This window comes from Callorhinus ursinus, unplaced genomic scaffold, assembly GCF_003265705.2.
Source record: "Callorhinus ursinus isolate GAN/ISIS: 27379988/994484 unplaced genomic scaffold, GSC_fseal_2.0 scaffold69, whole genome shotgun sequence".
NCBI lineage: Eukaryota > Metazoa > Chordata > Mammalia > Carnivora > Otariidae > Callorhinus > Callorhinus ursinus.
In genome coordinates, this window is record NW_027397131.1 from 4,745,814 (window position 1) to 4,759,191 (window position 13,378).

The 13,378-nt window shown below is 41.1% G+C and overlaps 1 protein-coding gene across 1 annotated transcript in view; it reads left to right on the forward strand.

Annotated features, from left to right (window-relative positions):
• The window catches only part of CCDC6 (coiled-coil domain containing 6), a 118,862-nt gene extending 108,084 nt beyond the window's left edge, over nt 1-10,778 (forward strand). Inside the window, exons 8-9 of the mRNA XM_025850227.2 lie at nt 5,290-5,414; nt 6,466-10,778. Of these exons, the coding sequence (XP_025706012.1) occupies nt 5,290-5,414; nt 6,466-6,660 (320 nt within the window). The 3' untranslated portion in view covers nt 6,661-10,778. The remainder of the gene's footprint in view (nt 1-5,289; nt 5,415-6,465) is intronic.
• Nucleotides 10,779-13,378: the final 2,600 nt, after the last annotated feature.

The following is a 13,378-nucleotide window of genomic DNA, read 5'->3' on the forward strand; positions in this document are numbered from 1 at the left end:
TGTTGAGCATCTTTTCATATGCCTGTTGACTATTTGTATGTTTTGGAGAGATGTCTATTCAAGTCCTTTGCCCATTCTTTAATGGGATTATTTATTTGTTATTGAACTGTAGGAGTTTATATACTTTGAATACTAATCCCTTATCTGATATATGTCAATATTTTCTCATATTCCATGGGTTACCCTTCTTTTTTTAAAAATTTTTTATTGTTATGTTAATCACCATACATTATATCATTACTTTTTGATGTAGTGTTCCATGATTCACTGTTTGTGCATAACACCCAGTGCTCCACGCACAACGTGCCCTCTTTAATACCTATTACTAGACTAACCCATCCCCCCACCCCCCTCCCCTCTAGAACCCTCAGTTTGTTTTTCAGAGTCCATCATCTCTCACGGTTCTTCTCCCCCTCCAATTTACCCCCCTTCATTCTTCCCCTCCTGCTATCTTCTTCTTTTTTTTTTTCTTAACATATATTGCATTACTTGTTTCAGAGGTACAAATCTGTGATTCAACAGTTTTGCACAATTCACAGCGCTCACCATAGCACGTACTCTGCCCAATGTCTGTCACCCAGCCACCCCATCCCTCTCACCCCCCACCACTCCAGCAACCCTCAGTTTGTTTCCTGAGATAAAGAATTCCCCATATCATTGAGGTCATATGATACATGTCTTTCTCTGATTGACTTATTTCACTCAGCATGACACCCTCCAGTTTCCTCCACATCGTTGCAAATGGCAAGATCGCATTCCTTTTGATGGCTGCATAATATTCCATTGTGTATATATACCACTCTTCTTTATCCATTCATCTGTCGATGGACATCTTGGCTCTTTCCACAGTTTGGCTATTGTGGACATTGCTGCTATAAACATGAGGGTGCACGTACCCCTTAGGATCCCTGCATTTGTATCTTTGGAGTAAATACCCAGTAGTGCAATTGCTGGATCGTATGGTAGCTCTATTTTCAACTGTTTGAGGAACCTCCATACTGTTTTCCAGAGTGGCTGCACCAGCTTGCATTCTCACCAGCAGTATAGGAGGGTTCCCCTTTCTCCACATCCCCACCAACATCTGTCGTTTCCTGACTTGTTAATTTTAGCCATTCTGACGGGTGTGAGTTGGTATCTCATGGAGGTTTTGATTTGGATTTCCCTGATGCCCAGCGATGTGGAGCACTTTTTATGTGTCTCTTGGCCATTTGGATGTCTTCTTTGGAAAAACGTCTGTTCATGTCTTCTGCCCATTTCTTGATTGGATTATTTGTTCTTTGGGTGTTGAGTTTGATAAGTTCTTTATACATTTTGGATACTAGCCCTTTATCTGATATGTCATTTGCAAATATTTTCTCCCATTCTGTCGGTTGTCTTTTGGTTTTGTGGACTGTTTCTTTTGCTGTGCAAAAGCTTTTTATCTCGATGAAATCCCAATAGTTCATTTTTGCCCTTGCTTCCCTTGCTTTTGGCGATGTTTCTAGGAAGAAGTTGCTGCGGCTGAGGTCGAAGAGGTTGCTACCTGTGTTCTCCTTTAGGATTTTGATGGACTCCTGTCTCACGTTTAGGTCTTTCAACCATTCGGAGTCTATTTTTGTGTGTGGTGTAAGGAAGTGGTCCAGTTTCATTCTTCTGCATGTGGCTGTCCAACTTTCCCAACACCATTTGTTGACGAGACTGTCTTTTTTCCATTGGACATTCTTTCCTGCTTTGTCAAAGATGAGTTGACCATAGAGTTGAGGGTCCATTTCTGGGCTCTCGATTCTGTTCCATTGATCTATGTGTCTGTTTTTGTGCCAGTACCATACTGTCTTGATGATGACAGCTTTGTAATAGAGCTGGAAGTCTGGAATTGTGATGCCGCCAGCTTTGCTTTTCTTTTTCAACATTCCTCTGGCTGTTCGGGGTCTTTTCTGGTTCCATACAAATTTTAGGATTATTTGTTCCATTTCTTTGAAAAAAGTGGATGGTATTTTGATGGGGATTGCATTGAATGTGTAGATTGCTCTAGGTAGCATTGACATCTTCACAATGTTTGTTCTTCTAATCCGTGAGCATGGGACGTTTTTCCATTTCTTTGTGTCTTCCTCAATTTCTTTCATGAGTATTTTATAATTTTCTGAGTACAGATCCTTTGCCTCTTTGGTTAGATTTATTCCTAGGTATCTTATGGTTTTGGGTGCAGTTGTAAATGGGATCAACTCCTTAATTTGTCTCTCTTCTGTCTTGTTGTTGGTGTATAGGAATGCCACTGATTTCTGTGCATTGATTTTATATCCTGCTACTTTACTGAATTCCTGTGTGAGTTCTAGCAGTTTTGGGGTGGAGTCTTTTGGGTTTTCCACATACAGTATCATATCATCTGCAAAGAGTGAGAATTTGTCTTCCTCTTTGCCGATTTGGATGCCTTTGATTTCTTTTTGTTGTCTGATTGCTGTGGCTAGGACTTCTAATACTATGTTGAATAGCAGTGGTGATAGTGGACATCCCTGCCGTGTTCCTGACCGTAGAGGGAAAGCTCTCAGTTTTTCCCCATTGAGAATATTCACTGTAGGTTTTTCATAGATGGCTTTTATGATATTGAGGTATGTACCCTCTATCCCTATACTCTGAAGAGTTTTGATCAAGAAAGGATGCTGTACCTTGTCAAATGCTTTTTCTGCATCTATTGAGAGGATCATATGATTCTTCTTTCTTTTGTTAATGTATTGTATCACATTGATTGATTTGCGGATGTTGAACCAACCTTGCAGCCCAGGGATAAATCCCACTTGGTCATGGTGAATAATGCTTTTAATATACTGTTGGATCCTGTTGGCTTATATTTTGGTGAGAATTTTTGCATCTGTCTTCATTAGGGATATTGGTCTGTAATTCTCCTTTTTGATGGGGTCTTTGGTTTTGGGTCAGGGTAATGGTGGCCTCATAAAACGAGTTTCAAGTTTTCCTTCCATTTCTATTTTTTGGAACAGTTTTAGGAGAATAGGTATTAATTCTTCTTGAAACGTTTGGTAGAATTCCCCTGGGAAGCCATCTGGCCCTTAGCTTTTGTTTGTTGGGAGATTTTTGATGACTGCTTCAATTTCCTTAGTGGTTATAGGTCTGTTCAGGTTTTCTATTTCTTCCTGGTTCAATTTTGGTAGTTGATACATCTCTAGGAATACATCCATTTCTTCCCGGTTATCTAATTTGCTGGCATATAGTTGCTTATAATATGTTCTTGTAATTGTTTGTATTTCTTTGGTGTTGGTTGTGATCTCTCCTCTTTCATTCATGATTTTGTTGATTTGGGTGATTTCTCTTTTCTTTTGGATAAGTTTGGCCAGGGGATTATCAGTCTTGTAAATTCTTTCAAAGAACCAGCTCTAGTTTCGTTGATCTGTTTACTGTTCTTTGGGTTTCTATTTCATTGATTTCTGCTCTGATCTTTATGATTTCTCTTCTCCTGCTGGGTTTAGGCTTTATTTGCTGTTTTTTCTCTAGCTCCTTTAGGTGTACGGTTAGGTTGTGTATTTGAAGTCTTTCTTGTTTCTTGAGAAAGGCTTGTATTGCTATATACTTTCCTCTTAGGACTGCCTTTGCTCTATCCCAAAGATTTGGAACAGTTGTGTTTTCATTTGCATTGGTTTCCATGAATTTTTTCAGTTCTTCTTCAATTTCCTGGTTGACCCATTCATTCCTTAGTAGGATGCTCTTTAGCCTCCATGTATTTGAGTTCTTTCCGACTTTCCTCCTGTGATTGAGTTCTAGTTTCAAAGCATTGTGGTCTGAACATATGCAGGGAATAATCCCAATCTTTTGGTACCGGTTGAGACCTGATTTGTGACCTAGGATGTGATCAATTCTGGAGATTGTTCCATGGGCACTAGAGAAGAATGTGTATTCCGTTGCTTTGGGATGGAATGTTCTGAATATGTCTGTGAAGTCCATTTGGTCTAGTGTGTCATTTAAAGTCTTTATTTCCTTGTTGATCTTTTGCTTAGATGATCTGTCCATTTCAGTTAGGGGGGTGTTAAAGTCCCCCACTATTATTGTATTGTTGTCAATGTGTTTCTTTGCTTTTGTTATTAATTGGCTTATGTAATTGGCTGCTCCCATGTTAGGGGCATAGATATTTACAGTTGTTAGATCTTCTTGTTGGATGGACCCTTTAAGTAGGATATAGTGTCCTTCCTCATCTCTTAGTACAGTCTTTGTTTTAAAATCTAATTTGTCTGATATAAGGATTGCCACCCCAGCTTTCTTTTGGTGTCCATTAGCATGGTAAATGATTTTCCACCCCCTTACTTTTAATTTGGGGGTGTCTTTGGGTCTAAAATGAGTCTCTTGCAGACAGCATATCGATGGGTCTTATTTTTTAATCCAATCTGATAGCCAGTGTCTTTTGATTGGCGCATATAGCCCATTTACATTCAGGGTAACTATTGAAAGATAGGAATTTAGTGCCACTGTATTGCCTGTAAGGTGACTGTTACTCTATATTGTCTGTGTTCCTTTCTGGTCTATGCTGCTTTTAGGCTCTCTCTTTGCTTAGAGGACCATTTTCAATATTTCTTATAGGGCTGGTTTTGTGTTTGCAAATTCCTTTAGTTTTTGTTTGTCCTGGAAGCTTTTTATCTCTCCTTCTATTTTCAGTGACAGCCTAGCTGTATATAATATTCTTGGCTGCATATTTTTCTCATTTAGTGCTCTGAATATATCATGCTGGTCCTTTCTGGCCTGCCAGGTCTCTGTGGATACGTCTGTTGCCAGTCTAATGTTTCTACCATTATAGGTTACATATCTCTTCTCCCTTGGGTTACCCTTCTGTTGATTATTTCCCTTGTTATCTAAGCTTTTGAGTTTGATATAGTCCCACTTGTTTGTTTTCTGCTTTTGTGGCTGCACTTTTGGTGTCACATCTGAGAAATCATTGCTAAGACCAATGTCATGAAGTTTTTCCTGTGTTTTCTTCTAAGAGCTTATAGTTGTTTCTTTTGCATGTGGATATCCAGTTTTCTCAGTACCATTTGTTGAAGAGGCTACCCTTTCCCCATTATGTATTCTTGGCACCTTTGTTGAAGATCATTTGACCGTTTATGTGTGGACCTATTTCTGTGCTCTTTGGTGTATTCTAGGACTTGACTTTTATATCCCCTTTTACCCAGGAGGCCATTTGATGAGCCCACCACTCTTATCTTTGTTCATTTTTGTTGGTGACTGAGAACTTTTGCATTTTAAAGTCTTCTAGATGGTTGAAGGCACCAGAGAATGGAGTTTGAAATAATGCTTGCTATTGTTATATTTCAGGTCTATCATATGCAAGTCACACAGTTGGTTTCACGCCACCAACTTCACTGACTAGAGCCGGAATGTCTTACTACAATTCCCCGGGTCTTCATGTGCAGCATATGGGAGCATCCCATGGCATCACAGTAAGTATTCAAAGGGGAGGAAGCCACACTTGACTCTCTTGGTGATAGCAGCCACTCCTCCTTAGGAGACCCAGGTCTGATGCCCTTAGACCTTGACCTTTCTTCTCCCTCCCACCTGATGTTCACCTTCAAACTATAGAGACTTCCCAGCAGTTTGATACGAAATTCTGGTGTGGAAACTAAAATCCTTCCCAGAAGACAAAACTTCAGCTTCACTTTCTGTGAAAAATTACGCTTTGTGAAATGTAGTTTGAACTCTGGCCAATGCCTTAATTAAACTCTGGCCAGCTCTGTGCCATCACGAATCATTGCTGGTTGCCCCATTGTCTAAAATATTTATTGTCTGCATCTTCACATTTCACTGATCCTCAGTATTCTTCTTGAAATTAGCCTTATTTCTCCTTTCAGTCAGAATTTTTCCTCCTGGAATTAGAAGGAGCCTTAAGTGTGTTTGGTTCAAACCTCACTTGGGAGTTTTTTCTTTAGAGCTGGTTATTAAGTTGACTCATAGAGCAATTACAAATGTAGCTAACAGGGGTTTGAGAATAGGAGAGAAGCGAGGGTATTTCCGATAAGGGAATCTTTAAAAGAAGACTCTTACTCTACAAAAGCAGGAGGTAGTCCTGAAGCTGTTTTTATTGGTTTGGTGGGCTTTATGTAAAAAGAAACATTTGGTTGAGCTGCAGCTTTCAGGATGTTGACAACTTACTTGAGTGACGGAAGGAACTTGGGGACAGACAGTGGACAGAAAAGATTAGAGTGGAGGATGAGGCAGCTGTTTTTTAATTCTAGGACTGTCCCAAGGAGGGGCCCAAGTCCAGTAGTCTGGTCAGTGTGAGTCCCGTAGTAACTTTGCACAGCCTTCTCATGGGCGTAGGTGCAAACTCCACCTTAAGTTTTCATTAGTAGTTCAGAAACCAGTAGGACTAGACAAGGAACTCGCTAGTTTCTTGTCTCTGTCACTCCTCCTTTTCACTAGCCCCCACTTGTCAGCCTGTTAGAAATGAGCCGTCTGGACCCAGACTGACCTGCTGTTCTGTCCTCTCTGCAGAGGCCTTCACCGCGGAGAAGCAACAGTCCTGACAAATTCAAACGGCCCACACCGCCTCCGTCTCCCAACACACAGACCCCGGTCCAGCCCCCTCCGCCTCCACCTCCGCCGCCCATGCAGCCTGCGGCCCCCTCGGCAGCCACCTCGCAGCCTGCTCCTTCGCAACATCCGGTGCACCCCTCTTCCCAGCCTTAATGCATGTGCTTAGTCTGCATCTCCTGTTGGGACTCGTACCGTGGAGCCGTCTACTCAACGCCAAAGGCTTCCTTCCCTGGCATTTTTGGATCTGACTTATTTGCACTGAGGTTATCTAGGCTTCACTATTAATTGTGTTGTAAGTGTTTGTCGGAAACGCAGCCAGTGTTGTGGGTCTACAACACTAAACAGATGACTTTTTCCATCAGTGTTTTACTTGAATCTACATGTACGTCCATTCCCTGGCTGGAACATTCGCTATTCGATATTTGGTAATTCAGCAGCAGTGTGAAATTTTTGCTTGGCCCCAGAGCTTCATTTTCCTGGCTTTTAGGTTTGTAAAATAAAAAGGGATATCTTTTTTACATTTTTTTTCATGAATTTGCAGAAAATTACTGAGCTGTTACTCCCCTCCCCCTCGCCCCCCATTATAATGGTGTTTACCAAACATACCAATAATTCAGCACTACAATTCAGACCTTTGAAAATCTAGCTTTCGGTGTCGAATGGAAAGTTAGATGCATCAGTGCCCAAGACAATATACTCTTTGATAGAGCTTTCTACAGGTACACTTTTTATAGGTTATTTTCAGTATATGTCAACATCCATGTCTCTTGTGAAATGACAGGCTAAAGTAATGGATCACATGGCTGTACCTTTTCCACATACACGTGCGATGGATAATTATTGTATATTAACGTGTGATTCTTTCCTTATCTTTAGTGTTAACCTACCCAGACCAGCCCCTCTAACACGAGTCGATAAATGTTGTCCTGCCCACCGGTGGTTTTGATGGCTGATTAGACACACTCTTTGATTTCTGCTGCAGAAGGCAACATGATTGTAACAGAAACAGCTATTTTCCCCTTTCCATTCTTTGTGTTCCCCTAAAATAGAGTTTGAACAAATATTTTAAAGGTGCAAAATACTATTAGAAAGTACTATTTGAAATGAACATTATAGGAATCTCTTGGCATAACAGCCACAGAATACTTTATTGCTTGGCAGAAGAGACAGAGGTGAGACGGAAGTAGCACATTAGCTGGATGAGCGCTTGTGTCGCCCAGCGTAAGCAAGTGCGGTGTACAAACAAGTATACTCTGAATACATTATTTCCACTCATTTAGCACAAATAAATCGTTTGGTTTCACTTGGAAGTGGAACACTGTGAGTCACTCTTTTCTTAATACTTGCAACATCTTTATTTTTGCTTTTCAGCAGTTACTGTTTTGTACTTTGGTAGTAAAGTGATTTTTACCACCTGTGTTTGCATATTTATATATGCTGTGGATGAAAATAACTTACTAGAGAATGTATATTTTATGATGAGAATGTGTATCTGTTGGATATAATCAGAGAACTGAAAATTAATTTATCAGTAATTTTTAAGAGTCCATGTTTTGTGACACCCATCTCTTAATAGCTAGCGCTTTATTGAACACACTCCTAAAAATAAGGAACCGTGACATTGTAGATATTTAATAGTGTACAGTATAGAGACTTCCATTTTTGCCTTCGAATGCATATTTAAGAATTACAGAATGAAACAAGTCTTGTTGGAAAATAGTGTTTGACTAGCATTTTAAGAACTGGAGAGTAAAAGCAACAATAGGATTTTTCACCTCTTCCTGCTTCCACCCCTGAACTTCACTCCCCAATTGGTCTATATAAATTTTATTTATAATCTGTATGTAATATACATAATCATAGTACAGTTCTCAAATAAGGGGAAGAAGTTTGGCATTTAATTATCAAGGCTTTAGGTTTTTAATTTGATCAGACGGGGTCCTAGCAAACCCGGGGATCTCACCAACAGCCTGCCGCCCCTCCTGGTTCATTGCCATTCTGAGGAATTCTGAGAGGAGGCAAACCCATTTTTGCCTTCGCGGTACAGTTCTTGGTTTTTCTCATAGGAGAAGTATGGTTTATGTTTACAAGACTCTTTCATGAGCTGATAGAATTTAATGCTGTTGGATAGTGGCTTGCACGCAAACGAGAAAGTCCATAACAGAACGAGCTTCCCTCCACTTCCTGTCAATGGTTCCCTCCCGAAAGCACAAAAGTTGAAACATTGCCATATGGTGATTGAAAAAGCACTTGGCGTGAGCAAACTGCTCCTGACAAACGCCTTTTAGAAACAGGTTCTTGACTTTCAGACTTTTGCAGAAATGGAGTGTTGGTTTCCCTAGTCTCGTCATTTCATTTCAAAATAAAACACAGCTCCTTCAAACAGCACTTTTTCGACGTAGATCGAGTTGCCTCTCCCTGCGGACATTCAGAGTTGATAGAACAAACACTACTCTTTTGAATCTGTGCTGTTTCAGGTCCTTCTCGGGTGGTTTCTGACCCCGTGTGGCACTTGTCACATATGGGCAGTGCACCTGCCAGGACCGTTCTTGCTGATGGTTCAGCCACCAGGGACCCATCAAATTCAGACCCCAAGCCCATGGAGGCAAGAGGCCCCTCACCCATGGGAAGTTGACTTACCGTGGGCGCTTCTTGTGGGGGCTGAATATGGTTTCTGCCATTTCTGCGGCCCACGCGCCCAGGGGCACCCTGGAGCGGTTCCCTGAAGGCCTCTGTCCAATCAGGAGCCGGCCCGCGGGCAGGCGGGCACACCAGTAGCTTCTAGGAGCTTCCTTTCCCTGTCTTGCGGACAGAGACCCTTGGCTACCACTGTGCTGCTAATAGGATAAGTACTCTGTTGCCAGATTACCATGCCTTTTATACAAAACCAAATTAACTTATCCAATACCTGACACCTCTCTGGGCTCTGAACTGCTTTCTCTCATCAAGCATGCTGGCATTCTGGACAGAATTCCAGAAATTTGGCAGATGGTGGAAATATTTAAGATTTAATTTAACTTGCTCCTTGTTAATTGAAAGGAGTTTTAAATTCTGAGCTCCTGCGATACTGACCAACCATGGGATGAATGTGTGACCAGAATGTGGCTTTGGCACCAAGTGCCGTTGTCCCTTGGTAATTGGCTTCTAACTGATTGGACCAGAGATCACTGATGATGTGAATTTTTGTTAACTGTTCAACTGTAGGAAAACAGAATATGTATCTCCCTCTGTTAGGTAGACATGAACTTTTCCTGCACGAAGCCTTGCTTATAGAGGATGCCCAATAAGGCAAGAAAAAGCCTAGTAACTTGTGCTTCGAGAGCACAATATTTTTATCTTACCAGTACAGAAGAATCATTTCTATGTAACCTGATCTTCTGTCTAGAACTTGTCTTATAGGTAACCAACACTGAAAACTTTGTAGTGGTAACTACCAAAGAAATACATAGTAAAACAACGTTTTATTTCCAAATTTATTAAAGAGCCAGCCGTTGACGCTGCTACACGAGTTCCATGCTCAAGAGCCATTGTAAGAGATTAAGGGGTTTTTAGGTTTCCGTTTCTGGTTTCTTCTTGTTTTCTTTTTTTTAACATACACACACAGCTGTTGGCATGATATTATGGTGAGCATTTCCAGAATGCTCAGCAGTTGTTAACAGCCAAGCCCTGGTTGCCTCTTGTGAGGCGGTGGAGGGAATCCCATGTTCACGATAGCGTGGGTGCTGTGTGTGTGCGTGTGTGCGTGTGTGCGCGTGCGCGTGTGCGTGTGTGTGTGTGCATTCATGCCTTAACTCGGGTTACTGCTCAACTTCAGTTCTTGACTCAGTCTGCACCGTCATCGAGATTGTAGTGTACATCTTGATCTGAACTTCATCCTGGCAAAAACAAAGTTGCAGGCACAACAGTTTAAGAATGCATTCCTCTGGAAGAGGTTTTGATCAGGTTGACCCTGAGCCTTTGGACTTTATTTGGAACTCAGCATGGAAAGCAAAAATGGACTGTCAAACGGAAAGACATCAACAAGGAAGAGAGGAGAGCCAAGTGCTAGCATGTCTTTGCCTCTGCATCTCCGTGCACACTGTATGTTCATTATAGCTTGTTTACAACTTGACTAGGTTGGAGTTCTGGTAATAGTGGCAATCTTGACATTCTTGGTCAGAGTTTAGAGAGATGTAAGACTTCCAATTAATGTCTTATTTACTTTATGTTGATTAGTCTTTGATACATGTGCTGAATCAGAAACCTAAATAAAGATAATTTTTTAAAATGCACCTCTTGAGCCTTAAAACCTGTCTCTTTCTTTCTGGTCTTTGAGTAGGAAAATGAACATTGTTTCCCTATTTGCTTCTGAGGGACATCTGTCTTTGATTCTAACCCTAAAGACTGCCTTAGAAAGTAAACCTAAGGACAGGACACGGAAAGGGCTAGAACTGTTCTGTTTCTTAAACGGGGTGCTGGTTACCTGGATGTATTGAATGTTTGAAAACTCATTGAGCCGTATGCTTATGATTTGTGCACTGTTCTAAGTCTGTGTTGTATTTCAATTTAAAACCATACACCTAGGAGATTATGAAAAGTGACACTCATTCCCAAAACTGTTACGTTACATATAAACATATGTGTGTGTACACATGTGCACCCACACATGCGTGCACACATATATTTAGGCTTTGGATATGACCGCCAGTATATTTCCGAGCTTACTCTTAAAGTCCATCTCTGTGGTTTCCTCTTTTTTTTTTGTAGAAAGCACGACTCCAGAATCACTTCCGGGTTTGAGTACCAGCTCTTTAACTGAGCCAGTTACTTAGCCTGTCTGGAAATCCAGTTCCTTCCCTGCGAGATATGTTACCTGCCTCGCTAAAATGAGAAACCGGGAGATGAAAACCTCAAGTGCAGTCCTTCACACAGGAAGATACACACTAGTCCCTCATGCATTCATTTGGGAAGAAACTCAATGGGCATTTGGGGTGACGTGTTATACACGTTTGAGGGCTGTATCGTTGGTCAGCTGCATTTTAGTAAGCCCCTGGCATTCGGTTGGGAAAAAAATGGTACAGAGCAGGATCCTGTCTTTGGAGCGTAGTTGTCAAGAACCTGGTTGTGATAACAATCTTATGGGGGCAGACTTCGAATCTAGGCCCTTTTCTGTATAAAAGGACTAAATGGACCTTGAGTGACTTTTGACCTCGCTGGCTTAAGCCAGATTTCATGTTCACTATGAGTTAATGAAAGATTTTAATTTGGCTTTTGAGCAAGGCCTCTCTACTCCTGGCAGCTACTAGGTTTTAGTGGAAAATGTTGCCCAAGAAATGGCCCAGGACCTCTGAATTCAAGTCTTGGCCTCATTTGCCAGCCTCAGTTTTCTAACCTGTATAGTGGGGATAGCCATTGTAATTTCAGGTAGAGTGTGATGAAAACAAGATCTAAACAAAGTGCTTTAACAGCAAGTAGAGTTCAAGCTACATGTGTACTTTTTTTTAGTACCTTTTAGAGGCTGCGTGTCCACCAGGTGCATCTAAAATTGAAACCATTAATGGAAATTTTGTGTTTATGTAAATAAAACTCTACATCTGGGCCTTTTTTTTTTAAGGTTTTATTTATTTGAGATTGAGAGTGAGAGAGCACAAGCAGGGGTGGAGGGAGAGAGAGAGAGGGAGAAGCAGACTCCCCGTTGCGCAAGGAGCCCGACATAGGGCTCGATCCCAGGACCCAGAGATCAATGACCCAAGCCAAAGGCAGACTTTTTAACCAACTGAGCCTCCAAGGTGCCCCTGGGTCTTTGTTTTAATGTTTCACTATTTAAATTAAAAACTCATGGAAATGCAGTTGTATTCAGTCACTGATATCTAATCCAGGCCCAAACTTTTTAACATTCTCTTTAGAAATAGAGGAAGAAGCAGTGAGTGGTAAATTAGGTTCCATGTCTAATTTTTATTATGACGTGAGAGATTGAATTCCTGTCCTCAAAGTTTTCTTTTTTTTTATTAAAGATTTTATTTGAGAGAGAGAATGAGAGAGCACATGAGAGGGGGCAGGGTCAGAGGGAGAAGCAGACTCCCTGCTGAGCAGGGAGCCCGATGCAGGACTCAATCCAGGACTCCAGGATCATGACCTGAGCCGAAGGCAGTCGCCCAACCAACTGAGCCATCCAGGCGCCCTCAAAGTTTTCTGATATCATTCCTAATTCCATATTACATTGAATGCTATTGAACTAAATATATTGAGAGCTTTTTCTGAAGAGCGTATTTTCTGATACCCTATGAGTGATTTAGTGTAAATTTCAAGATTACTAATTATCCCTAAAAGAGATCTTAGTAATTTTTTCATTTTTTTTTTTAAGATTTTCTCCATTTATTTATTTGAGAGAGAGCACACAAGAGCCGGGTGGGGGGTGGACAAAGGGAGAGAGAACCAGACTCACTGCTGAGCAGGGAGCCTGATGCAGGGCTCAATCCCAGGACCCCAGGATCATGAACCGAGCTGAAGGCAGATGCCCAACCTACTGAGCCACCAGGCGCCCCCCCAATTTTTTTCATCTTAAAAAGGAACAGCCAGACTCAGAAGTGAAATGGATGGTCGTGTAAAAACATTCTTCGTGTGTTCAAGAAGGCAGAAGAAAGTGTGAGCATGATGAGAAAAATGTAAAATATAAAATAGACCCAGATTGAACTTCTAGAGACAAAAAAAATCTAATGTCTGAAATTTAAAACAACAAAAAACTTGCTACTTACATCTTCTGTGGATTTCTGTTTGTGCTCTTTAAATATCCTTTAAAAGGCAAGTATCCTGCAACTTTAGTGAATTTATTGATTAGTTCTTAGAGCTTGTTAGTGGAGTTGAGGGTTTTCTATATACAATATCATGTCAT